This window comes from Coprinopsis cinerea (assembly GCF_000182895.1).
Source record: "Coprinopsis cinerea okayama7#130 chromosome 8 map unlocalized cont3.8, whole genome shotgun sequence".
Classification (NCBI taxonomy): Eukaryota; Fungi; Basidiomycota; class Agaricomycetes; order Agaricales; family Psathyrellaceae; genus Coprinopsis; species Coprinopsis cinerea.
The window spans coordinates 994299-1017861 of record NW_003307537.1 but is presented as its reverse complement, the minus strand read 5'-3'; the positions used below and the strand labels follow the sequence as shown (position 1 = coordinate 1017861).

At 51.1% G+C, this 23563-nt stretch overlaps 8 protein-coding genes across 8 annotated transcripts; 2 read left to right on the top strand and 6 right to left on the bottom strand.

Moving 5' to 3' along the window:
* Nucleotides 1-414: 414 nt before the first annotated feature.
* On the top strand, nt 415-6768 carry CC1G_14988 (ste16; the record flags this gene model as incomplete). Its single annotated transcript, XM_002910611.1, has 29 exons — nt 415-552; nt 618-698; nt 758-839; nt 893-997; nt 1051-1291; nt 1345-1476; nt 1526-1752; nt 1815-1981; nt 2036-2141; nt 2191-2273; nt 2326-2413; nt 2466-2602; nt 2652-2780; nt 2840-3106; nt 3165-3344; nt 3401-3535; nt 3591-3811; nt 3862-3913; nt 3971-4288; nt 4342-4433; nt 4490-4670; nt 4721-4827; nt 4880-5024; nt 5076-5586; nt 5892-5933; nt 5995-6066; nt 6127-6255; nt 6309-6436; nt 6495-6768. The coding sequence occupies 29 exons, from the start codon at nt 415-417 to the stop codon at nt 6687-6689; spliced, it is 4491 nt and encodes a 1496-aa protein (XP_002910657.1). The 3' UTR covers nt 6690-6768.
* Nucleotides 6769-7101: 333 nt separating this feature from the next.
* CC1G_07161 (hypothetical protein) lies at nt 7102-10101 on the bottom strand (the record flags this gene model as incomplete). Its single annotated transcript, XM_001835685.2, has 7 exons — nt 7102-7324; nt 7377-7512; nt 7568-7636; nt 7686-7702; nt 7752-7879; nt 7938-8030; nt 8086-10101. The coding sequence occupies 7 exons, from the start codon at nt 10099-10101 to the stop codon at nt 7102-7104; spliced, it is 2682 nt and encodes an 893-aa protein (XP_001835737.2).
* A 3439-nt stretch (nt 10102-13540) lies between these two features.
* Nucleotides 13541-15227, bottom strand: CC1G_07160 (MCMA; the record flags this gene model as incomplete). The annotated part of the gene is made up of 3 exons (XM_001835684.2): nt 13541-14821; nt 14873-14886; nt 14942-15227. The coding sequence occupies 3 exons, from the start codon at nt 15225-15227 to the stop codon at nt 13958-13960; spliced, it is 1164 nt and encodes a 387-aa protein (XP_001835736.2). The 3' UTR covers nt 13541-13957.
* A 599-nt stretch (nt 15228-15826) lies between these two features.
* On the bottom strand, nt 15827-16999 carry CC1G_07159 (hypothetical protein; the record flags this gene model as incomplete). The annotated part of the gene is made up of 6 exons (XM_001835683.2): nt 15827-15912; nt 16143-16209; nt 16326-16365; nt 16533-16560; nt 16702-16753; nt 16823-16999. 6 exons carry the CDS (start codon nt 16997-16999, stop codon nt 15827-15829), a joined length of 450 nt encoding a protein of 149 aa, XP_001835735.2.
* A 303-nt stretch (nt 17000-17302) lies between these two features.
* On the bottom strand, nt 17303-17963 carry CC1G_07158 (hypothetical protein; the record flags this gene model as incomplete). Its single annotated transcript, XM_001835682.2, has 5 exons — nt 17303-17324; nt 17393-17484; nt 17715-17735; nt 17777-17819; nt 17890-17963. The coding sequence occupies 5 exons, from the start codon at nt 17961-17963 to the stop codon at nt 17303-17305; spliced, it is 252 nt and encodes an 83-aa protein (XP_001835734.2).
* Nucleotides 17964-18357: 394 nt separating this feature from the next.
* Nucleotides 18358-18684, top strand: CC1G_14987 (hypothetical protein; the record flags this gene model as incomplete). The annotated part of the gene is made up of 1 exon (XM_002910610.1): nt 18358-18684. One exon carries the CDS (start codon nt 18358-18360, stop codon nt 18682-18684), a length of 327 nt encoding a protein of 108 aa, XP_002910656.1.
* Nucleotides 18685-20267: 1583 nt separating this feature from the next.
* Nucleotides 20268-21296, bottom strand: CC1G_14986 (hypothetical protein; the record flags this gene model as incomplete). Its single annotated transcript, XM_002910609.1, has 4 exons — nt 20268-20443; nt 20540-20915; nt 21000-21077; nt 21237-21296. The coding sequence occupies 4 exons, from the start codon at nt 21294-21296 to the stop codon at nt 20268-20270; spliced, it is 690 nt and encodes a 229-aa protein (XP_002910655.1).
* Nucleotides 21297-21332: 36 nt separating this feature from the next.
* CC1G_14985 (hypothetical protein) lies at nt 21333-23247 on the bottom strand (the record flags this gene model as incomplete). Its single annotated transcript, XM_002910608.1, has 3 exons — nt 21333-21599; nt 21654-22789; nt 22842-23247. The coding sequence occupies 3 exons, from the start codon at nt 23245-23247 to the stop codon at nt 21333-21335; spliced, it is 1809 nt and encodes a 602-aa protein (XP_002910654.1).
* Nucleotides 23248-23563: the final 316 nt, after the last annotated feature.

The following is a 23563-nucleotide window of genomic DNA, read 5'->3' as shown; positions in this document are numbered from 1 at the left end:
TTTGTACTTGTTACGTGCCGAGCCCGTCGCCTCCGACCACCGACGATCTCTGAGCTCAACACTCAGTTCGTTGTCGGCCACCGCCTGAACCTCCAGCCACCTATATTCTCCCATTTAATAAGAACGCCAGCACCTTCGCCGCCGCCGTTCTGCACAGCGAATAACGCGAAACCGTCACCGTCGACCGGAATCCAAAACAGCGATTTCCAATCGACGGACCGTCGTAGCCGCTCGGTTCATTGGCCAATTTGAGCTCTGCTGCAACATCGATGCTTCCGGGCGTACCTCGACCACTGCACACACAATCTTAACCCGCCCACACTATCCAATCTCACGTTCTTGCCTCAAACGCGAGCGATATACAACCCAAGATCGTGTGCCTAGTCCAATTCACATACAACTAGGAAATTCACAATGCCCGCTTCCGGAACCATATCCCATCTGACGACGTCAGCGCCCAGCGGTGTCACCCTGGTGAACGGGAGCAGCGTCGTCGACCACGCTACAGGTATCGCAAGGACTGAGCTCGAAGGAAGGGATCCCACCGAGCAGGTCAGCACAATCCCTTTCGACTGTCCACCTGCCCTCCAGGAGCTGACTTCTCCGAAATCCCACAGCTAGCAATCCTCAATGAACACCTCGTGCTGCAGAACCGGATTAAGGAAGGCGCCGAGAACCTCTTGGATATGCAATTAGCTGTAGGTCTCTCTGTCGTTGCACAACCGTTGTCCCGCCCCCTTAATATTCCTTTCCACAGTCCTCGGTTCGCCAGCAAGTCGAATCAGAGTTGGATATGGCCAATAACAAGATTGAAGCTATCCAGAAACACATTGATTTACGTGATTAGACAGCTTTTTGACTCGTATATACGACCGCTTACCCAGGAACACAGAATCATCGCGGTCAAAACAGCAGGCGACAGCCGCCGCGCAACAAAAGCTGCAAGCCAAGGCTAGTGTTTCAAACCTGCGGAATGGGAAAGACACGGACGAAAAGAGTGCGTATCAATCAGGCCTTGATACATTGCGAGCTGACTGAATCAAGCGATAGGCGGTGAGGACTTCAGGACCGCACTCCAGAACGCGATTACATGTCTACGCGAATTGGATTCCATCACCCAAAGTTCATCAGGCTCCAGTAAAGGCGAATCGTCTTCATCAGGAGATATGAAGACGGCTGAAGCTATAGAAACGGATCGCAGACGCGTTTCCTTGATGAACAAGCTCACAGACATATTGCGAAGGCATCTACGAGTTCGATACGAGCTGAAAACCAGTGATCTCCTCAAAACGTTAGCACAGATTATCTGTAACCTTCTTCTCGTGATGTTGACTCATCCGCCAGGGTCGAACCTTGTTTGGCGGACAAATGCTCAAAACATTGCCGTGCGGTAGCGTACCGACTGATCAGGCAAGCTCTCGTCGATAGCGAAGCAGTCACCCAGCTCGGAAGGTCACTTGACTGGTACTTTGTCAAGTAAGCACCCTTCTTTACAGTCCATTTCTACCCGTCTCAACATCATTAGGTCGCTGCAGCGAGATAATAAACATGCCCAAGAAAAGGAGCAAGCCTTGAAATTAATTCGAACAATCATCGAAGTCAGCACAACCCACCGAGATGGATCAATCGCTACCAATGTCAGTATGGGCAACGTTCAGTTATCTGAAGTGGTCATGCGAGCCATCATTGCCGTCGCCGAGCACCCCGAAGACCCATTCCGCCCGATATGTATACAGACGTTAACGGAAATCCGTAAGTCGAATGATTATTATTATTATTCAGACCGAATTCGTGCTTATTCATTCGAATGTTAGTTCTCATGGATATCGAGTTGTTGGTACGCTCTGGAGGATTCAAAGTTTTGCTACATGTCCTTGGAGAGGGCCCGAGCGAGCTTACCCCGATCATAGCTTCTGCTTTCTTGCACATCGTGGATTCCCCACGTACCAGAGTTTACTTGTGTGTAGGAACAGACCTGGAGGTACCGTATCTCATGGTTCCGCGTTCATTCTTGTTTACTGACCCCAGTGTCTAGTTGGCGCTCTCTGCAATAACCGATGCGTATGGAAAGGGTCCTGACCAACGAGACAAGATTAAGGCATGTGCAAAGGTCGTCCAGCTCATGTTACGAACATGGAGTGGTGAGTACCGACAGTGCGGCTAGATCGAGTTGGCGCCAAACTGCTACAGGTTTAATGTATTTCTGTCTCGACGATATGCGAGCAATCCGATCTTTGGTCGACACCCTGCGGATACCATCTCTTGAGACCAGAGTAGGTTTGATTTTCCCCTTCTCGAGGATGACAAACTCAGGCAGAGAAATAGGACGTGATCCTTGACATGTTTTTCGACCTACTGAACATCAAGACTCCAGAATGGTACAAGACATTCATTGATGGACGAAGGCTAACGAGTGCGTACAAACATTCGGCTATGCGTTTGCTTGTTCTAACCGGCTTTGCCAGTGTATCGACGAAGGAGCAGACACCAAAATCAGCAAAAGGAACCGGAGAATCCTGATCGACCGCACCAAACACTTAAGCTCACAGATCAGTACCTTGCTCTCCTGGTGGTGATATTGACGAATGCCGGTCTTTGCGATGTCAGTACTCTATGCATTCTGAAAGAACCCAAACTGATTTTCTATGCAGGCTTTAACATCCATGATGGAGGAGACCACAATGGGCACCAATCTCTCTCGCAAAGCTACGCTCCTGATGGCGGAAATACTTGCCATGAGCAATCGTGTTCTTCCTCTATCTGTTGCCGGGAAGATTCAGGTACGTAATGGCTTCACATGTTCCCAGCAGACAATCAACCCAGTACCGTTCACCTCTAGGCGATCCCTCAAATCTTTGCCATGGCTACCGACTATGCAAACAAAGAACATCGTATAGTGGGCACATCTGCTGTCTCAGCCATCGACAGTTTCAACCGGAATAAAGCCCGGCTTGAAACCAACAATATGAAAAACAACCCTCGGCCACGGGCCAACTCAGTGGAGGATGCTGTTCGACGGGGCCAGAGACACGTAGAGCAGGCCAAGTTGAAGATGAGTATGCAGATGGATGACAAGACGTTCCAGACCGCGATGCTGGAGACGCAGGTAGGCACGGGTGGCAGGAGCAATGGTGGGGTTCAGTGCTGACTTGTGGACTATTTAGGTCATCTTGACGAAGGACCATACTAAGTGGAACTTCGAAGCTCTCCAGGCTCTCATCGAAGGGCCACTGCTATCGCCGAAACGCATGGAAGAAGCCACGCGCGTTTCGCGTTTTATTCGTCGTTTGATGTCTTTCTACCTACCCTTCAACCGCCGTTTTTCTGATATGAAGCGGACAAAGGTGAGTGTCTCTTTTAGCATGACTGCAATGCTTGAGCTAAGGATGCCCTTGTTTAGCTGAATACCCGTTGGGTACGGTTGGGCTGCTCGCTTATGAACACTTTAATGGCTACCGCGGAGGGAGTGAAGTATCTCTCGACAGAAGATCAGCTTCTGTCGCAAATCACAAGGGCGTTTGCCCAACTTGACCCTGTAAGTGCATCTGGTCGACTACTCGATTTTCGCCATGCTGACTCCCCCCTGCAAGTTCAACGGTGGCTCGGAGACGGATCCCATCTTCTCGAAGAAGAGGGTGGCGGACACGCTGACCTATGGATACCTCGAAATGCTGGGAACACTGAGCAAGTATAAAGACGGGATCGAGTTGCTGGAGAAGTTCAAGATCTTCACTGCGTTCTACCATCTCAGTGAACTCCGAAGCAGAGAGGACCTGATCAAAGGCATCGTTGACAACTTGGATTATAGCATGTGCGCTTTACCGACCTTTCGCCTTGACTGGAAATTGATGTTCTTTTCAGTGACGGTCATTCCAGGATTGTCTTGTCCAAGGCATTGACGTCGAGCTACAAGGTGAATAATCATCCTGGACCTTTTTGTCCCTTTCCTTAGCTCATTCAATTCCCTCAGCATATTCGACTCTATGCTACTCGACATCTCGGGTTGTTGATTCGCAACTCTCCGACTGCAAACGCCTGGACTCTACGATTACTGCTCACCCAACTTTATGATCCAGCCACCGAAGTGTGCGAACTTGCGGTACATTTTTTGGAAGAAGCTTGCGAGTCCAAGGAGATTCTCCAGCTTCTAGTGGAAATGCAGCCTACGATGGACCACCTGGGGGAAATCGGCCATCCGCTCTTGCTTAAATTCATGTCGACGCCTATGGGATTCAGATACCTCTATGATGCTGGATATATTGATAGGGAGATGGATATTTGGTTTAATGTCAGTCTTGGGTCTTCGATGTGCAATTTGCGTCGCTGACACTTTTCTTACAGGAACGCAACATCTATTACGTTGTACAGGTGGAGGTCTTTTTGGCCAAGGTGTTTAGCGCAGGATCAAATCAAGACGACGATGACGACTTGTTGTAAGTCAAAGCTCTCATTATCTTTCCGAGTTTTGCTGACCTTGTTGAAATGCTAGGGCGTTCGATGGAACTGTCCCACCCCATTTCTATGGTGAAATGTCGAAGACGGAATTAGGATGCCAAATTCTTCAAGAAAAAGGACATTTCAGTGATTTCGCTCAGTTCATTCGTCAACATAGTCATGAGAGTGAAGACCCGGATCTTATTATGAAGTTGAAGAGCATTCTTTGGGCTGTGGTAAGTTTGGTGTTAATGGAGCCTGGGCTGGTACTGAGCACTCCTTGTAGGGTAATGTTGGCGCTACGGAAGGCGGTCTGCACTTCCTGGAAGAGGAGGAAGTTATCCCGGCGGTACTTGAGATCCTGGAACGATCGCCCATTCCTTCAGTTAGAGGGTGTGTTCTTCCGGGCTTTGATGTGATAGCCTCAACTAATCGGTATCTACAGAACATGTTTCTTCGTTCTCGGACTGATCTCGTGTACGTCGCAAGGTGCTGAAATCCTCGACGACTACCACTGGGAGTCAACGCTGTCTCCACTGGGCTTCCCAACCGGAATATGTATCCCTGCCGATGTTGACCGATTCCTCTCAGTGAGTTGTCTCCCAGCCGCCGCCTCCCTTTGGCCTGACCTCTCCCTTCAGATTGCCCCTTGGGTGCCAAAGGTTCCAATATCGCGCGAACCACGACTCTTGCCCCCAACGGCCGATCACGAAATCGAGATCATCACTGCCATCCAGAACCTCGCGAACACTGTAATCGCAAATGCTGCCTCTCGTTCACTAGCACGGTTGAAGGTCAAAAGCGAGAGCAAGGCCGCGTTCCAATCGCCGGAAATGTTTTACCGCGCTCTCCATATCATCTCGACACAACGATATCGGTTCCCTGTTCGGCGCTACATCGTCGATCTGTTCAATCTTGAACTTAACCCAGAACTGAGAGCCGCCTTTGATGATGCTGCGAAAAAGCTCGAGTCTTCTCCAAGCCACCAACCACCCAAGGTCGATCCTCTTCGACATAGCGTGTTCGGTCGACTGCCGAGCAGACATGGCGAGAGTGACGAGTCGGATGGCGACGACGGAATTAGCAGCCCGCCTCCGCGAACGGTTACTGCAAAAACAGAGGACAAACCAGCATTCAGTTTAGAGCCCAGAAGTAGGATAGTCGGTTTTGCTTCGTAGTCATGTACATTCCTTCCCTGTATATCTGTAAAATTCGTTTTCATGGTTCAAAGTCTAGAAAAGGGAGAGGCGCTCAGAATTGGGAGTTTGAATGACATCAGATCCGGCGACGGCCATCAGTAACTGTACAGTACCCAAGCCACCATTATGTAATCCAAACACCAAACGCTGCCCATTGTTGTCGATAACGCGGCCGCCATCCTCAAGACTCAAAATGGGTACGTCCTCGCTGTCCGTCGTCGTGCCGAAGTGGTCTCTGATGTCGAACCTATGCTACAGTACGCTACGCTGCTGCCGCTCTTGCCACCAACCCCGAAAAGAGTGAGAATCGCCTCTGTCCGTCCATCTGCAACCCCAATGCTGAAATTTCCTGGTTCTATAGCCTCCCGCGCACGCGGCGAGTACTTGCGCACTCACTTCAAGAACATGCGCGAAGTGGCGGCCGCTCTCACTGGTTAGAAGTCCTGATTAGTTGGAAATAGTGAATTTGGGAGACTGATCTAGGAAACCGCAGGTCTTGAGCTCCAGAAGGCGTATGCCTACCTTTCCGATGTCAAGGACCACAAGCGTGTGATCCCCTTCCGACGATTTGCTGGCGGTATTGGACGAACGGGTCAGGCTAAGGAGTTCAAGACCACTAAAGGTGCGCCATATTGTAACTTTTTTGAATCGACAGGAGATTTACCGAGTGTATAGGTCGCTGGCCCGAGAAGTCCATCAAATTCATTACCCGTCTGCTCAAGAACGCCGAGTCCAACGCGGACGCTAAGAACATCGATGTTGAGGGTCTTGTTATCAAGAACATCGTTGTGCAACAGGCTCCCGTACGTCGCGATGAGCCGTGATATCTATTCCTGAAGAGACTCACTGCGTTCCGTTTAGAAAACCCGCCGCCGCACCTACCGAGCGCACGGTCGAATCAACCCTTACCAGGGTCACCCCTGCCACGTCGAAATCATCCTCTCCGCTCCCGATGTTGAGGTCAAGAAGGCCACCGACAAGGTCGCCACCACATCACTAAGCAGCCTGAACCGCCGACAGGTTGCTCGAAGGAGAATCGAGGCTGCTCGTGCTTAAGCAAAGTACTACTTGACATTATACATCACACTTCATGCCATTATCTCATGCCCTCTATGTCATATGTCTTCGCTACGCATTCCTCAACGCAGCACCGGCCTCGAATTCAGCACAGATACCCTGACTGAGAAGGGAAATTCACTATCAATTCGGGATATACAACAACGGCTATACTAATAATTGCTACAGTGGATTGGCCCTCTAGGAGATGCGACGGAGTGTTGAAAGGAGAAACTGGATCAACGTAGAGAGCGTGAACGTCGTTAGAGAGATTGGTCAAAAAGCTTAATGAGCGTGGATGTGGCTTGCCAATTCAACTAAAAATACAGGTGAGGATTGCGAAAGAGAATGTTCAACGAGTGTAGAGTATAGATTCAGAGGTCGTTACTGGTACTTGTGGTGGACCTGGCCATCAAGACTTCTTCGTTTTCCTGGTCAACTTGGAGAACGAGTACAGGTCGGAGAGGGAACGCTGAAGAATGGTTGCAGACACAGACAGTTCCTTCGCATCGAGTAAAGCGAGTCCTTTTTGATTGAACTCAGGTTTACCCTTGCTCTTGGGAACAAAATGCCACGGGGTTAGCTGGTCGGCCGATACAAAGGCCAGATCAGGATTCTTGGCCTCGCGCTTTCTCCTATAAGCAACTTCAATACCATATATGATCTAGATGAATTGATAAGACTTACCCTCGGGCATGGAATTTGAATTGTACGTGGAATGGCAGACGTTCGTTGGCGTCAAGGAACCGACGAAGGTGGCTAAACAGCCACACCTGGAAGGTCTCGTCAGGTTGGAACTTGTAAGGGGGCTGTCGCTTGAGACCTAAAACATCGAGTTCAGCGTCAGGTAGGAAAACGTCGCAAGGAAGAGAGCTTACTATCCGCCTCTTTGGTGAGCACGCCATAGTACCGAAGGTTGATCAGTTCCTTATCCTCGTTGGTCCCTTCTGTAGTAATGTTGACAGTCTTCTTTCCAAATGCTGGTGAACGACCGACGTCGTGTTTGAGGGGGGCTAACACTGGTGTCAGAAACCAAGCTGTTAACAAAAAGAGTCGAACTACTCGCCTAGAAGAGGGACCATTGGGGTTCCGACGATTTTCATCGCCTGGCGAACATGGGAGTAGTTGTCTTCTTGCCGAAAGAAATCCTTCAACTTGTGGTATTGTGCTTTGCTGTCCTTAGGGACGCACTGGGGCCATATATCAGCAAGGAATGTCGCGATTGAGAACTAAAAGGACGAAACTCACCACCACAGTCTCCTTCATTTGCTCAATGGCTGAATGGGCCACGCCACTGTAGATGCAATAGCAACTGCTAAAGTCGCGATGGTTTAATAGGTACTGTGAAGTAAAATGAATAATGCTTTCCAATATGAGAGGTCAGAACTGAACGTACCATTGCAACATCGAGGAAAAATACAATCAGGTCGACACGTTGTTGCCGCTCTTGTTGCTTCACGATGGTATACGTGACCCACATGCTCAGGCCATCTTCCATGTCCTGGACGGCGAGAATGTCACGTATTTCCTTGCTTTGACATTCCCTACTCGCCTCCATAGCGCGCCTCTCCTCTGGCTTCAGCAAGAGAAACTTCAACATACCAAGAGCAGTGATACGGCTGTACATGTCGGACATGGCGATTGTGAGTTGCTGTGCAAACTCCTTCCGGGCCCGCGGGTGGTTGTAAGTCATGATCTGTACAAAGAACTCTTCGTTGGGCAAAATAGTCTTCCGGGGGGCGAATGTTCGCAGAACCCTCCTCTTCGGCTGGAAGGTAGCTTGTGTGGGTGTCGGGTTTGGTGTTGGGGCCTCGATTGCACGAATCTTCTTGATAAGCTCGGCAAGGACATCTGAATGAACCAGTTCCGTCATAATGGGGGCCTCGAAGTAATGGGAAATCTCTTCGACGATATCCGTATCGTGGACCGAGTCGTAATGTTGATCCAGCCAATAGGTGAAAATCTTGACGACTCGGTTGCGAATTCGACGCGTTTCGGCGACCCATAGGAACGCTTGCTGCTTGTCCACGACGTCAGGGCCTGTCTCTTCGAAGCGGTTAATCAAAACCTCGAACAGTTGTCGCGGGGTCGTGAACAGCCGGAAGGACGAAAAAAGGGTGCTGAGGGTTTGGAGATAGATGGTAAGGTCTTTCTGTCGCGTGGTGAGGATCGTGATAAGAGAATGGATACTGGCGGCGTGTGGTTTTCCTGCAGGGTCGTAGGCCACTGAAGTCGGTCGTTGAGCGGTTTCGAATGTCCGGAGGACTTCTTCGTCGATGGAGAGGGTAGAGTCCCTAGAATAGGATCGGCGGTTACGATAACAAAGGTCGTCCATGTCCTCGACGTCTTCAATATTGGCGAGGTAATGAGGTATTTCCGGACCAGCCATGGTCTCGGAAAGAGTAGCCGTCGATTGATTCCTACTTCTCAATTTGGACATTGCGTCTACAGCTTTCCCGGCCGCAAGTCTGAGCTTCGAAGAAGATGCTGTAGGCTGCACTCCAAGCATGCCCCGACGAAGGCTGGAGGTCGACGAAGCCCTGGTGTCCGTAGATGGCGAACGGGAGTGGCCCAGAGATGACGCGACGAAAGTCGACGAGGAATCCCTGGAGCTCTGAGCTGGATGAGTTCGCGCAGAGGTGTTGGTTTCCGTGGATGATTGTCGCGTGTGTCTGGTGGGGAGTGATTTGGAAACGGGCGCCTGAACAGACGGCTGCATGGTGCGAGCGACATTGGGTCGCAGCGTTGGCCTCGAACCTTGCACGGTTCCCTGCGAGGGTAGACCGGGTAGGTCCTTGTTTATGTCGTAGTCGGGGGTGAGCTGAAGCTTTCTGTAGATGATCTCGAGCCTCTTCACACAGAAGTGTGCTTGCTGTGATAAAGCATCGAAGGGATTCGAGATAGATCGACCTTGTTCCTCGAGAATCTCAATCGATGCTTTGAAAAGCCTCCCAATACTCGCGCCCGATTCCAAGCAGTCTAAAAGCTCTTGGGATTTCGGGACTTCCTGGGAGAATCTTTTGAGCTCCTCGAACGTGTTGATGTAGATAGTGTAGAAGGCGGATGCGACCCCGCGAAAAGAGTCAAAATCATTGCGACCCTCAGAGCGAGTCAAGAGCTCCAAAGTCGTGTATATTGCCGGAAATCGAGATCGTAGAAATAGAGCCTGACCAGTGATATCGTCCTGGGACCCCGAAGGTAGAGCATCAGAGGTATGGACGCTATGGGTCCTATTCGAGTATTTCGCCCATGCCCTCGAGTTGAGGTTAACCTTTCCGGAGAGCTCGGCGAGGGTTGCAGTGACGCCAACTTGACCGGTCGACTGACGATTCTTGGGTGAAGTCGACGATTGAGTACGTTGTGGGGAAGTTGAATGCGGAAATGTGCCGCGCCTGGGCAGAGCACTGGCCATGGTCGTAATAGATAGTGGTGGTCGGAGAAAAACCAGTCCAGGTTGGAAAATTGCTGCTTAAGAGGCTCAGGGTCCTCGAAACCAACCATTTCCATATCGGTAGTTAAGGTGGCTTGGACCTAAGGGCGCTATGCTTTGTCCATTGTCCGTCGGTGAGACGCGCGTGGCGCAGCCCACTTGTGGCATCAAACGCGGCCCAGTCAAACATGCATAACCCGCTTTGGATTCTTCCACGCAGACACAAGGCATGTTTCCGAAGGACAGTAGAGATGTCGGTGCACGTCTGTGTCTATACATGCGTTTCGTCCTCGAATTCGCATTGTCGCCCAGAGGAGAGCGATTGGCCAATTGCTGCGAGACGACCAATGCCACTCGGGATCGAGCCGCTTTGACAATTGATCGCAGTACTTTGTCCTTTGTTTTTGTTTATCGAGATTGTTGGCCGCTGAAACGTTCAGGATTGTCCGGCTGGTGACAACCAAACCTTTTGGCATCAGTAGAACGCTCTTGGGTGGTGCAGAGGAAGCTACTCCAGAGACTGGATACGGGACCATTGTCCATCCCTGGTGAGTTAGACCGGCGGATGATCCGCATTTGAAGGCAGGGTAAGTCGAGAGGATTGAAGCACCAACGCATCGAACGATGGAATCACCAGCGGATCATTTCAGCCGCACGGGAATCCCACGGCACAGTCGTTCTCTCTTGCCGAGTCTGTTGTGTCGTGAATCAGAATTGAGGATTGGAGGTCAAAACCCAGTGTCAATTTGCCCACACATCACATCTCACACAAATAATATATTGTGGTTCCGAAAGAGGACCACTGGAGCACACTCCCTGGGACATTTCTTGTCTACCTAGTAGTATAAAAAACAGCACCATAGACAGGGCTTTGGATACATCAGGACATGCAAAATGGAGGATATATACAACATGATATATCAATATTAGATTCTACGTCAAGAACATGCACGGTGCAGAGGTGTAAAGCGGTATGGGCTGTCCTGCGCATCCAGACTTGGGCCCAGAAGGAGAACTCGGGTCCACTGTGACTGGTATTAGTACAACTTTAAGCGATGTGATGAACAGACTTAGCACAGCACATCTGCAGTGTGTTGATAAGGTGATGGCTTGAAAACAGACCCCATTATTCTGTCGTCACATATACGACGGGCTCATTGACCGCTTCTTCAGGCTATCACCGTTCACTTGAAGTAAGATCGAGTCCCCTGGTCTGGGATATCGATGGAAGGCCAGAGACGGCGGTGACGAGGTAAGGCAACTGTGCCGCACGCTCCGATTGCTGACCAAAATGGAAGTCCTTTTCTTGCCCGCAGAGAATCAGAGAGAAATCGTTGCCGCTGCCACAGATGGGCACTGGCTAGGCTGAGCTAGACAGCTTCTGAGGAGATAAGCGCCATAATGTAGATCAGACAACCATACCCCAAACTATCCTCAAACGGGGTGTTCACGCCGCACTACTGAGAAGCTTGAAGGGAGCCACGAGTATTCCAATCGACCAATGACATTCTTACACACAACCCCGTGCCCTTGAAGCGCAGCAGGAGAATTCCAAGTGTGCCGTCAGTCCGAACACCCAGAACTCTTCTTGGATTCAAACGAGCCTCGTCTCATGACCAGTCGCTATCTATATTCGAGGTGATGAAAACCAAGGCAGAGGTAAGGGAATTAGCTGTGTATATTGAGCGGAGGCAAATCCACATGATTGTATGTGGGTTTGAGGGAAGATACCGGATGTCCAAAAGGGGTACCTACAAAGAACCCACCTCATACCAAGCCCGGCTTTAGGCGACCCCCTTCTTCTCCCCCTCCGCAATCTCATTTTTCACTCACTTTATCTGACAAATAAGCAGCACCTCAAACAAGGCTTCGATCCGTTTCTTCCGCTATCTTCCTAAGGTGACTTCGCCATAGAAGCAGAGAACCCCTCCGAAGAACAGATAATTACGGCTTCACGCGTGTCACGGGTTGTTTGACCCAACATCCTCACGCGCATTATACTCCTTCTTTTCTCTGGAGATCAGGGCGACCTGGAAGCCTGAGCACCATATATGGTCATAAATTGATAGAAAGCGAGAAGGCACATCCTTCCTGCCTTCTCTTCTAACGCGCGCTTGGGACTTCGTGTTGCCCAGAGTTTTATGGGCCGAGTGTTACTCTGTGGTACCCCCCTCCACGACCGTATGCTCGGATTAGAATCAAGCAGAGTGGGAAAGGAAGCCATGATATTGTCTAGCCCATGATGGAGGTTGCGAGAAGTAAGTCGATTCCACGCGCACTAGTATCTTATGGATTAGAGAAACTCTTCAGAGATGATTCGACGGCGACTGTCGTCGGGTTTAATGTCAATGATAGTCACCCAGTCTACAGTCATTGCTTCTTCGTGATGGAACCCAGCAACAAGAATGGCGGAAGGCCAAAGAATGAATTAATGAAACACCCTTTGGATGCACTTACAACTTCGTGACTCATGGTGTTACAGCGTTAAGCGCTCGCCATTATGTCGCGATCGCCTGGTATGGGTTCTTCTTTCCCTTCACGAGCCCATGATGGCTGGCTGGGACTCACGCCAGAGGCCCTTGTCGTACCCTTGAAACAAATCTATGCACACAGAGATATATCAATCGACCTTGCCCCTGGTGACATTTCGAAAGTACTAGAATGGCTCAGCTTCGGTGCACGTCTCCGTATATTGGTGTCTCTTGCGAAGTTGAACCGCGCCCTCCACTGGGGAAGTTGGTCAGAGTTTCCAAAGACTAGACATATGAAGACTTGAACACAACTTGAAAGACCTTGCCCATGTCTATCTAGGCATGGCTGGCCAGTCAACGAAGTACTCAGCTCCAAGCGCCAGGCGAACCGTAGCTCAGGCTAGCGTAACCGTCGCAAACAGCTCGGAAACCGATGTGTTACCCCCATCCATATCGAGTAAAGCCAGGAAAGTCTTTCCCCTTCAGTTCAACCATCGTTGTCGATCATCATCATCCCGCCGGCCCCTTTGTTGCTTGCACGATGCTCAACCTCGAAATGGACGTCAGTGACAAAACTGGAAGGCGAGCTAAAAATCACTGGCTCAGTTCGTTCGCCAATCATCATCATCATCATCCCTCGAAACCGTGAACCATTCTTGGTTTCTCGGGCGCTTTGGACTTTTATGGTACCTTACTCCCCATCGATCGTTGAGGGTGCTTCCGCTCTCGCGTGGCGGTTACATGGCTGTCCGAATCGAGTTTAACCACAGGGAGTAGACCCATGTAGGTCCCACCGCACAAAAAGGAAAGAGTAAGTGAAATGGGATGAGGACGAAAGTGGGTCGCTCATCGACTCCTCGACGGACGAGAGGGGTTTGTTGGCCAGGTCGTCATTCGGGTATACATTCATTCTACGTCACGTATTGAGACAGTACATTTTATATACACAGGGCTATCCATTATCGCTGGAGGAACGAAACCCAGCCAATGTAAATCGTAAAGCTGGGCTCCCAAAGGAGTACAGGAAACTAAGAAAGTTACATATGCTATAAAAGCGTAGTGATACAATTGTACTTGAATCATCATTGCCCTGCATTACTACTGTATCGATCGCATCGAGGAAATCATAAAAAAGAGACGGAAATCGTGACTGAAGAGAAAGGAAAGCAGATGGGGATTGGTTGATACAGTTGACTCGTAACAGAACGGAAACTACTTCGACCAACACGCAAAGCGAGGAAGAGGATAGCATATGGATAGAGAGGACATAAACAGAAGAACTTGGAATGGGGACGTGAGTACGAGCGATCGGGAACACCAGTAAAGAGAGAAAGGGGGAATGAAAGCGCTGTGCAAGTCCCGCTCTATTATCTCCTGCCATAGTGGCCACTCTGGCCAACTGGCTGCTGTGGAGCTTGACCCCAGTGGCCATGTGACGCAGCAGCTGCGGCAAGACCACCAAGCTGCTGCTGGCCTGGTCCCCCCTGAGCGTTAGGACCTCCTGGTGGAGGATAAGAGTAGGCTCCGGGGGACATCATATGACCCGAGTACATTCCAGCATCGTGTTGCTGGTGGTGTGCCGGCTGTTGGCCGGGATGGTGTCCATACGAACCAGAAGAGTACTGGGTGGATGAGGCGGGCACCTGGGTGTGCTGTTGCTGAGGGGAGGTGGGGGATCCGAGCGCGATTTGTGATTGAGCGTTGCTTTGTTGGTGCGAGGAGTGTTGTTGGGATCCTGGCTGAGATCCAGGAGGGATGTTGAGCGGAGGAGGTACAGCCGCATTGGGGGAATGAGGAGATGTCTGCCCGCGACTACCAGCACTGCCTGGTGGAGGACCCGTTGTGGAGGAAGCACGGCGACGACGTTTATCGCCAGCGTTGGGGCGTCCACCATGAGTGGCAGCGTCGTCGTCGTGGTCATCGTCAGCATCGTCCTTGGAAAGGTTTCCCGGGTTCTGGCTACCGATGGAGAGACCGCCGGGGAGATTGCTGGGTGGGGGTGGAACCGGAGGGATCATGGGCCCCGAGGTGCGCCCAATGGGTGGCCCGACAGGCATGCTCGATGGGAGGGATCCATGAGGGGCGTTGAGGCAAGCTTGAATAAGGTTCTTGCCTTCGGGCTGGGTGACGAGGGGTTGGAGCTTCGCGGTGGTGAAAGTATATACCAGACCAGTCTCGGACACGACGAGTAGAAGGACTTGAGTGCCAGTCAATGTCGACAACTCGTATGCCTAAAGTTTTGACTAAGTTTTGAGGTCGCACAAATTGGGAATAGGAATTACCTTTTTCATAATACCTGTAAATAGGCATGTGAGGAAGCAGGCATGGGTAGTGAAGGGTGTGAGACATACCAGCCTTCCTTTTGGAGAACGTGATATGGCGCCTCGACTTGTCCTGGATGAACTCGATTTTAATCTTTCTTCGACCAGCCTTCTTGTCCGACTTGGGCTTGTCCTCGTCCTCATCCTCCTCGCCCGCGCTGTCGGCTGCATCGTGATCGTTGATGAACGCGTCCTCGGGGACTGGACCGCCGCTCTGGGGCGGAGGATGCTGGTCTACAGGGTTGGCGTTGCCGGAGTGCATGTCGAGGGTCCGCTGCCTCTTCCGCATCGAGGGCGAGGTAGGGTTCTGTTGCATTGTCTGAGCACGTCGAGATATGAGAACCGTAACCAAAAGATATCGCGGTATTGAAAAACAAGGGTCGCGCAGGACGTCTCGGGCAGCGAGGACAAGAGAAAAAAAAACACGTACGGGGTAGGAGGCTTGAGTGTAGGACGACGTTTTGGCTTGCGGCGGAGTGAGACGGGATATGGGTTGTGGACGAAAAGAGGAGGAGTGGTTACGGAGTCTGGCCGGAAAAGGAATTGCAGAGAGGGCGAAAAGGGAAAGTTGATCAGGACTCTGTTTTTGAGGGCAGCAAAGCAAGCCACAAGAGACCAAACTTCTCACGCCAAGCATAATCTCGTCACACATGTCACACACCTGTCACTCCTGTCACAGGCACGCACTGCCTTGTGTCTCACCTCCAATCCCTCTGCCCAACCGATGCCCTTCCCCTCCAGACGATTCACTCAACTTCCCTGCCCTTATCGCGTGCGATTTCACACCTATATACACTCTTAATTACCTCTATCGCGTCCCAGGTACTCTCCAGAAAAGGCAACTAATGAGATAAATCTGGACCGGCTCCGCCCTAGACCCCAAAATGGCCCTTCCAAATCGGGCGCCGGCTTCATTCATCCGTTCGGCGCAGTCCCGGAGCTTGCTCCCACGCGAATAGCTCCTCTCCACCCCCTCTTCCATGCTGATTGCGCGAAATCTTCTGTCGGCCACGTCCGTTAATTGTGATTGCCTTAGTCACTCATAGCTCCAAAATAAGACTCCTCTCGTCTTTCGCAACGTTTTCCTGCTCCTCCCAATTCCAAGAATACAGATCCCTTCCTGGATTCACATGGTGGGGCGGCAGAGCCCTGTGGTTGCCATTGCCAACTTGAATGCTTCCAGGTACCTTTCCGTTGCATGCCGGGCCCGATCTACCGGGTTCGGACATACCCGCAATGTAGCTCCTCATCGGCACCCCACGTCCTCCTGACCGCCATGTCGAGTCATCGCCCACACTCTTTATCCGATTTTAAGTTTTCCATATCCCGCCTGAGAGACTCGCAAACTGAGCCCCGGAAGCTAGCGTTGTGCAAAAATGGGAAAGCTTGATCCAATGACATCGATATGCATCACCATCTCAACCCCTTTTGTCGTTGTCTTGACCGCCCTGAGGCTTTGAACCAATTTCGCTGTCTACCATCAGATGAGCGCTGATGATTTCACCTAGAACAACAGGTTTTACCCACACCTGCCATGGACGTCGGAGACAAAACGACATCGCCATACATAGGCGCCCAGCAAACTCCCGTTCCAATCGACGTTTTCAGCGCTATTATTTACCTGGCAACCCCTGGAGGTAAAATATAATCTTTATTGAGCTCACGAGGTCGAACTGAGGTCAGACTCCGCAACGAAGCGTCAAAGAACCTAAATAGATAGCTTTATAACACCGTTACCACCACAAATAAATACCGTAACATTTTAAACTCTTGACAAGCCGCCTGCTCACGGGTTCTCATTTCTGCGACTTCTTCGGGTTCACACTTTCCCTGGCCCTTGAACTGTCAACACCGTGTCCTTGTCAGTGATCCTGTCCGCCGAATACCCCCCGCTCCCCAATACGTACGCACCACTCTCTCCAAAATTTGGCTTCCACTGGCCCTGAAAACTTTCGATCCTTGTCCACCCCTCTTCCACCATGTACGCACTCCGTTGCCCTTGCCCTGAATCACGCAAAGAAGTCTGCGAGTGCTTGCACGAAGTTGCACGATCACCACCCTAATCGGGATTTCGAAGACCGGCCTCATTGTGATCTAGGAATCGAAGCAGGGTTCCTTCGTTCACGAATTGGCATCGCGGCGTCCGAATACGTACACGATTATGCCTTTTGTAGGCTGTACGACGTCATGAGGCCACACGTTGCCCTGACCTGGGCAACAGCGGTCGAGATAAGATATGTGTTTCTGTCGCCGTCTATATCTCCTCACATTCATAAATTCACCATTCATTGTGTTCGTACCTCAATCCGAGGTCTCGTGGAAGATTGTGTGTTCGTCTTAACTCCCCTCCCGCATGTCAACAATTTCAAACCCTTGGACGGACTTCATGTGTCAGTGGGCGCGTGCCAGCCACCTGCGGAAAGGTACGATGATAAGAGGATGAGTCATGCTTATAATTGCTGCCAGCCCTCCATAACTTACATAGTACGTGTAGCACTGATCGTCATCTCCCAAGCCTTCTCGGCTTGTCCTGACTGGACTCGGTGTCGGGACAGGCAACGGCCGTGACCACCCTGCTATTAGTCAAAAAACCCGAAGGGCAGCTGCGGTGGGTCCTGATTTAAAGGTACCTTTTGGTGAGGTCTGGTCTGACCACAACAATCATGAAACGAGGAGATAGATCGCCGGATGGTTTGTATACCCTGAAACAGAGATGCTGTAAAGCTGTTTAAACGCCTCAAAAATGGGGCGCCCATTTGAGCAGTGGGTCATCTACTTGGGGTAAAAATACGACATATCTCACCTGGCAGGACGGAGAGTGACACTAGCAAGGGCTCTGTTAAGTGGGACGATTGCAGGCCACACCCCATCGGCCTTCCAGGAGGATTGGGCAGCACGGGGATGCTTGCTATGGGGAGCAAATGTTGAGTTGAGCCCTCAATTTGGAGGTGGTAACGTTGATGCGTAGTCATACGTACCGGTCAAACGTAGTGGGCGGAACGTGGACTCTTTGTTGGTATAGTGGGCCTAATGATGCGACACCCCCGGCCATGTCTTTGAGAAGGAAAGAACCGGATAGAAACCCGTGCTTCTCTCTCTCTCGATTTGGTGTTCTTCTTTCCGGATAGCTTGAAGGCCGAACACCCGTCCATTGGTAACAATTTCAACCCCGTCATCACGAAGACAAGAAGCACCCCGCACGTTTACTATCATGGCGATAACTAGAAAGTGGGCAAGTACCAGTCGTCTCGAAGCGTCGTATTCTAGAGAAGTCACCGTTAACAGTAACATTCAGCCAATTCAGCCAAGCAGTCTCAGATTCTTCGGCGAACGCATGGAGACAAGTGATTTAGTGCAAGGGTTGCAAGGGTTTGGTGAGCTGCGACGTGTGAAGTCTACATCTACTAGTCGGTGGACGCTTCATGAAACCTTGTTGTTCGGTGTTCATGTCGAGCACATCTATCCCTCGCGAGAACATCTCAGAGGGGTCAATAAGTGTCTATATCAAACTCCTCGAGGCTGACGAGCCATGGCGAACGCTCTTCCACGACCATGAATTCTGTGCAATCGAATCCGAACCTCTCGTGCAACAAACTGTCGGATACCATGATCTCGCCGTCCTTACCCAGGTAACCGACTCGCAGTCCAGCTGTCGCCCACTGTCATCACCACGCGTCACTCGTCACCGTGCCGCTCATCCAACGACGAGGACGAAAGTCTTCAAACAAGACTGCGAACAAGCTCGTTGTGTTGATCAAGCCACCGACGTTTAGTTCTGATGGGGATGCTCAATTTGCTTCCGTCTCTATTCCATTTAGCAAACCATTTCACCAAAATGTCGACTGCCATTAATAGTTGACGGTGATGACACCATGAGTCCATTCAATCGGAGGTGGGGGATAATTCCACCTCCTATGCACAAGTATCACACCTCCGCCACGTGAAGTTTGTAGAATTTTAGTGGCTGATTTTGTCATTTAGGCTACACGCAATTTAGGAGCTTGGCCAAGGGCGAGGGCAACTAGGAGGTGGTGGCGGACGCTGCCTTTGCCGCCGTTATAGCTTTCCTTGTTCTGCTCAGCCTTATCATTGCGCCATGTTGTCATCCGCCTTCACAGAATAATAAAGTGTTCGATATCTAAATCTTCCGGTCATCCGGCGATAGGCTCACCCCCTTCCTACTCAGCAAAAGGGGTGCGCTTTCCTATCAGAGACTATCCCTCAAGCCTGAAAGCACAAGCATGGAGCGCAAAGATAACGCAGTGTATCTCGAGTGTAGCAACCCCCGTAGACGACGAGTTTGGGATTCCCTTACTTTCCGAGCTCTCCGTTTCCAACGCAAGGTACGCCTGCAGCTAAGTACGCACCTACTTTAGATAGTACCCACCAACCCCATGATCACAGAAACCACACGGATTGGTAACGGAAAGTCTATTTTCAACCCGCAAGGCAGTGTATCATGTTGAATCGTTACCTCATTCCATATCTGTTTGGGCTTCGTGCAGCCATTGTGTTTTGCTTTGGTTCCGAATCACGATGCCACCTCTTCCCGACATGCAAGCCACAAAACACCCTCGATAACAATCTGGCGTGAATGGCCTTCTACGTGATTGGAACCCCAAATTTAAACGGGTAATGATGATCGTCCACCTCCCTTTTGGATCCAGTATGCCATGCGAAGTGAAGGATGACGAACTCACGATATCACAGGCATGGCCGCCTCTGGAAGTGTGGAGATCCCCCCTTCAGCAAGTGCCCGACGTTGTCTGGTACCACGATAGAAAGCACGATAACATTGACAAAGCTCTAAAGGTGTCAGATATTGAAAGATACTAAGCACAAAAAGATTGCATTTAAGAAAGCGAAAGTAAGGACGGTCGGTCCCAGTGCGACCCCACTAAGTTTCAGGCAAGGTGGGCCCACTGGCTCACAACAGCGACGCAAGTAGTCTAACTGGAAGACAGTGCAGGCAGCTGCATATAATCTTCCGAGTAGGCTACAGGGCTGAGTGATGGCGCCTACGCGCTCTTCAGGTGGTGCCTGCCTCCCATCCACCCACGGGTATCGATCTTGACAATCGAGTAAAGCGTCCCGACGTTCGCCCTAGGCCTAGAAAGGAAAAGCACACCGATGAATGGCTTGTACATCCAGGAGGGTCCAGGGTCACGGTAGGTATTTCTGAATGCTCCTCTATCGGTGTCGAACGAGGCTGGAGACGAGTTCCAAGAATCTTGACGTATCCACGAGTATCTTCGGAATCTTCTCTCAGTAGCACCATGTAATCGTAGCTGAACTTGGACCTCATCTTCAAATCCGTATTGTATGGTGCGTTGCCCAGTGTCGACCAAAGCCGCTATCATGTCGAAGGAGGAGCCCATGGTCCCGGATGTCGGAGTGATTGCATAACCCGGGCGACTCGAGTTTCAAGCGTTGAGGTCGTATCCTTGAGTCGAGCATCTTGGAGAGCAGAAAGTACTTTGTCCAACGGTGGCAGACCACCAGTGCTGCACAGAAGCGCAGCAACATCGTGATCTATCACAAAAGGCAAAAAAGTATAACAGACAAGGTAAGTTGTTGAGCACGGGCACTAACTGTGTGCTTCACGAGACGAGGCAATCGTAAACGTACCGTCAGGATCAACCATTTCTGCATTATGAAGACGACTGAGGTGGAGGTCATCGCATTTGGCGTCGCGGCATATTCCGCCACCGGGGACTTCGAACTGACAGATTTGTCTCTCAGGATCCAGCTGCTTGATTAAAGCAGCGGCCCTCAACGCTTGCAGGTCAGGTAATAATGAATGTTCAAAAGAAGGAGATGATGATACATCACCACCGTCAAGGGGAGCAATCGAGTTGGCGCCGGGGTTGCCGCCTAGACCTAAACGGAGCGTAGGGTACGACGCGAACAGAGAGCTGTATGGCCTGAAAAACCCAGAGTCGCCGTGCGTCGCAATGTCTGGCTCCTTGTTGCATGCGGTGCCGTCGATCTCCGTCTCGTGACGCTAAATTCGATGTCAGCGAACGATTAAGTAGTGCATGCGTAAACATCATATGTGAGAGAGAACAACTTGGAAGGCACGACGGACCTGCACTGATGTCGCATCACCATCCGTCTCCATTGCTACTGGTTCCTGGATGTCTTGTTGGTTGACGCCCTGGGCTGCCTAAATGGTCAGCAAACAAACGATGGTTAAGAAAAGGAAACCGTCAAAGGGTGGAGGAGCCTTGCCGCTTCACTGATTCCATTCATCTTTCCTTCTTTAGGCGATAATGATGACAGTGACGCATTGAAGAAATCACAGACGTCAGTCAGATTAATTAACCAGGCACCAAGGAATGGACTTGCCTTCTTTCACTGGATCCACTTCCATCATCTGGCCCATGTCGGATGCTAGTGGACATACATTCAGAGCATGGTATTAAGCGGGCTGGGAAAGGGGCACAAACATGTTTCTGCTTGGGATACGGAAGGCGTTGCCGTGGAGGTCCCAGCTGAAGGTGTTGTCAGTGGTGGTAGGTGGAGGACGATGACGATAGGTTTTCATACGAGGCGGTTGGGTTGAGGAGACTGTCGGAGATTCATTGGCCGTCGGCGGGGGTGGCGTAGGGATGGCTGCGCCGGGTGTTGGAACTGAGGTCGAAGGCGCTGGCGAGTGTCCATTAGAAGCTACTGGCCCGGATTTCAACTAAAATAATGTGTTCAGAGGATGTACCTGCAGAGAGGGGGAAGGAAAACGCACCCCAAGTTTTTTTAACAGGCTCTCCTGCTCGCGTTTAGCAATTTCTTCTCGCATCCGCTGAATTTCCCGCTCCTTCTCCTCCAGCATCGCAGTGCTGATCGAAGGGGTAGCAGATGACGACTTCATCCCATTATGCCGTTTCTGTGGTGGTACGGGGGCTTCCTCCTCCTCAGACTCACTGTCACTCAAATCGATCACACATCTGACAGGGCGAACATTGCTGATGAAGCTGGTCGCGCTCCGAGGGGGCTGTTGGTTGTAGGTGCTTTGAGCGCCATCGTGACTACTCGCCCTGGTTATGGATCGAGCATGTCCGTCGAGGTCTACGAAGTCGGAAGCAACGGGACGCCTTGTGGCTTTGCGAACGGGATACTGAGGTGTGGGGGGCGGGCGATCGGTCGTCGGGGACTTCTCAGGGACAGAGCTCTGACGCGGGGACAACCGCATCGTTTTGTTAAAGGTTGTCGTGACGGACTCGGTAGAAGATGGGGGAGGTTCTAGAACTGCGGGCGAAGGCGTAAACGACGCGCCCTTTCCGGTTTGCTCTGAGGGAGAGGAAGGCACACGCGAATCGGCGACAAGGTCCATAGGCGACGGAGGAACACGACCCGTGGGCGTTATAGACTTGAGGAAGTCTTCGGCTGCTGTTACCGATGCATCGGGGGTGTTCTCTATCGGGACGAGCTTCTCAGCAGGCTGAGCGACGGGTCGCCTCCGGCGACTGGCTAGCGCTTGTTTACGAGCCATTAACTCCTGCTTTTTCAGACTCTCCACCTCGTCCAGGTGTTTTTGCTGAGCAGGAGTAGGAGTGGCGGGTAGCGAAAGCGTCGCGACAGATTCTATAGGAGAAGGTCCCTCGGGTTTGCGGCTGACGGGCGATGGTTGCGCAGGGGAGGCTGGAACAGGCGGTCGCGAAGGTCCCGGGGGGACGACGGAGAAAGTGTGAATGGTTTCAGGCGAATACGGCATCAATCCGGTGGTGTCGAGGTTGGAAGGTAGTCGTAAATTGAGTTCATTGAAAACGTAGAATACCATCTCCCGCGTCAATCCACAGTCCACCAAATAATGAGGGGGAACACCCCATCCCAATAGATCGAGAATGATATCCTTGGCCTTGTCGTACTCCGCTTGAGTCACTGAACAAATATATTAGAAGGTTCTCTTCACTCTTGACTTTACTAGACGTACTGTGAAGATTTGGCCGCACTTGTTCTTCGCTGATTTGTAGGGCTGAACGCGGTTGGGTAGGCGGTGGACGAGGGGGTAGCGCCGATGTAACAGGTTTACGGGGAAGGCCATGGACCATGTGAGGTGGCGGTGGTTGTGGTTGTGGGTCTGTGAGCCGGTCCAACAGCGAAGGTTTCGACCCTATCGAATATTTAAAAGAGTCTTGAGCAGCAATTGCAGCTGTTGTCCGATGCGGAGGCTTTGGCGCCGGTTCCTCCTCTTCGTCACTTATTTCACCTTCCTCACGCATTGAAACATCAACGTCGGGTTTCGCTGTCGGTTCTTGGGTAACAACAGCCGCTGGTTTCTCCTGAGACTGTTGAACGGAAGGTGGAGAGGAATCGTCCTGGCCGTAATCGAGTTGCATGGCATCGGCTTGATGTATGGGCCTTGATGGAAGAGAAATAATCGGTAGTTGAGCTGCTGGTCGTTTTCTTTTAGCTCTGAGGGTCGACAAGGCTTTTGCCCTGAGGGAATCGGGATCCAAGTCAGCGAGCACCGTCGTGGTGCACGACGTTGGAGTTTCCATTGCAAATGTCATGAGGTTCGAGGCAGCGGAGAAAAGCCTGGCAAATAGTCTGTATCGATCTTTTAAGAGTGTAGCCAGATAATGAAGGAAAGAAAAGGGAAAAGGGTTCGAGACTGTCGTCGTTGTCGCAGTCACAAGTCAAGGAGTCTAAGTC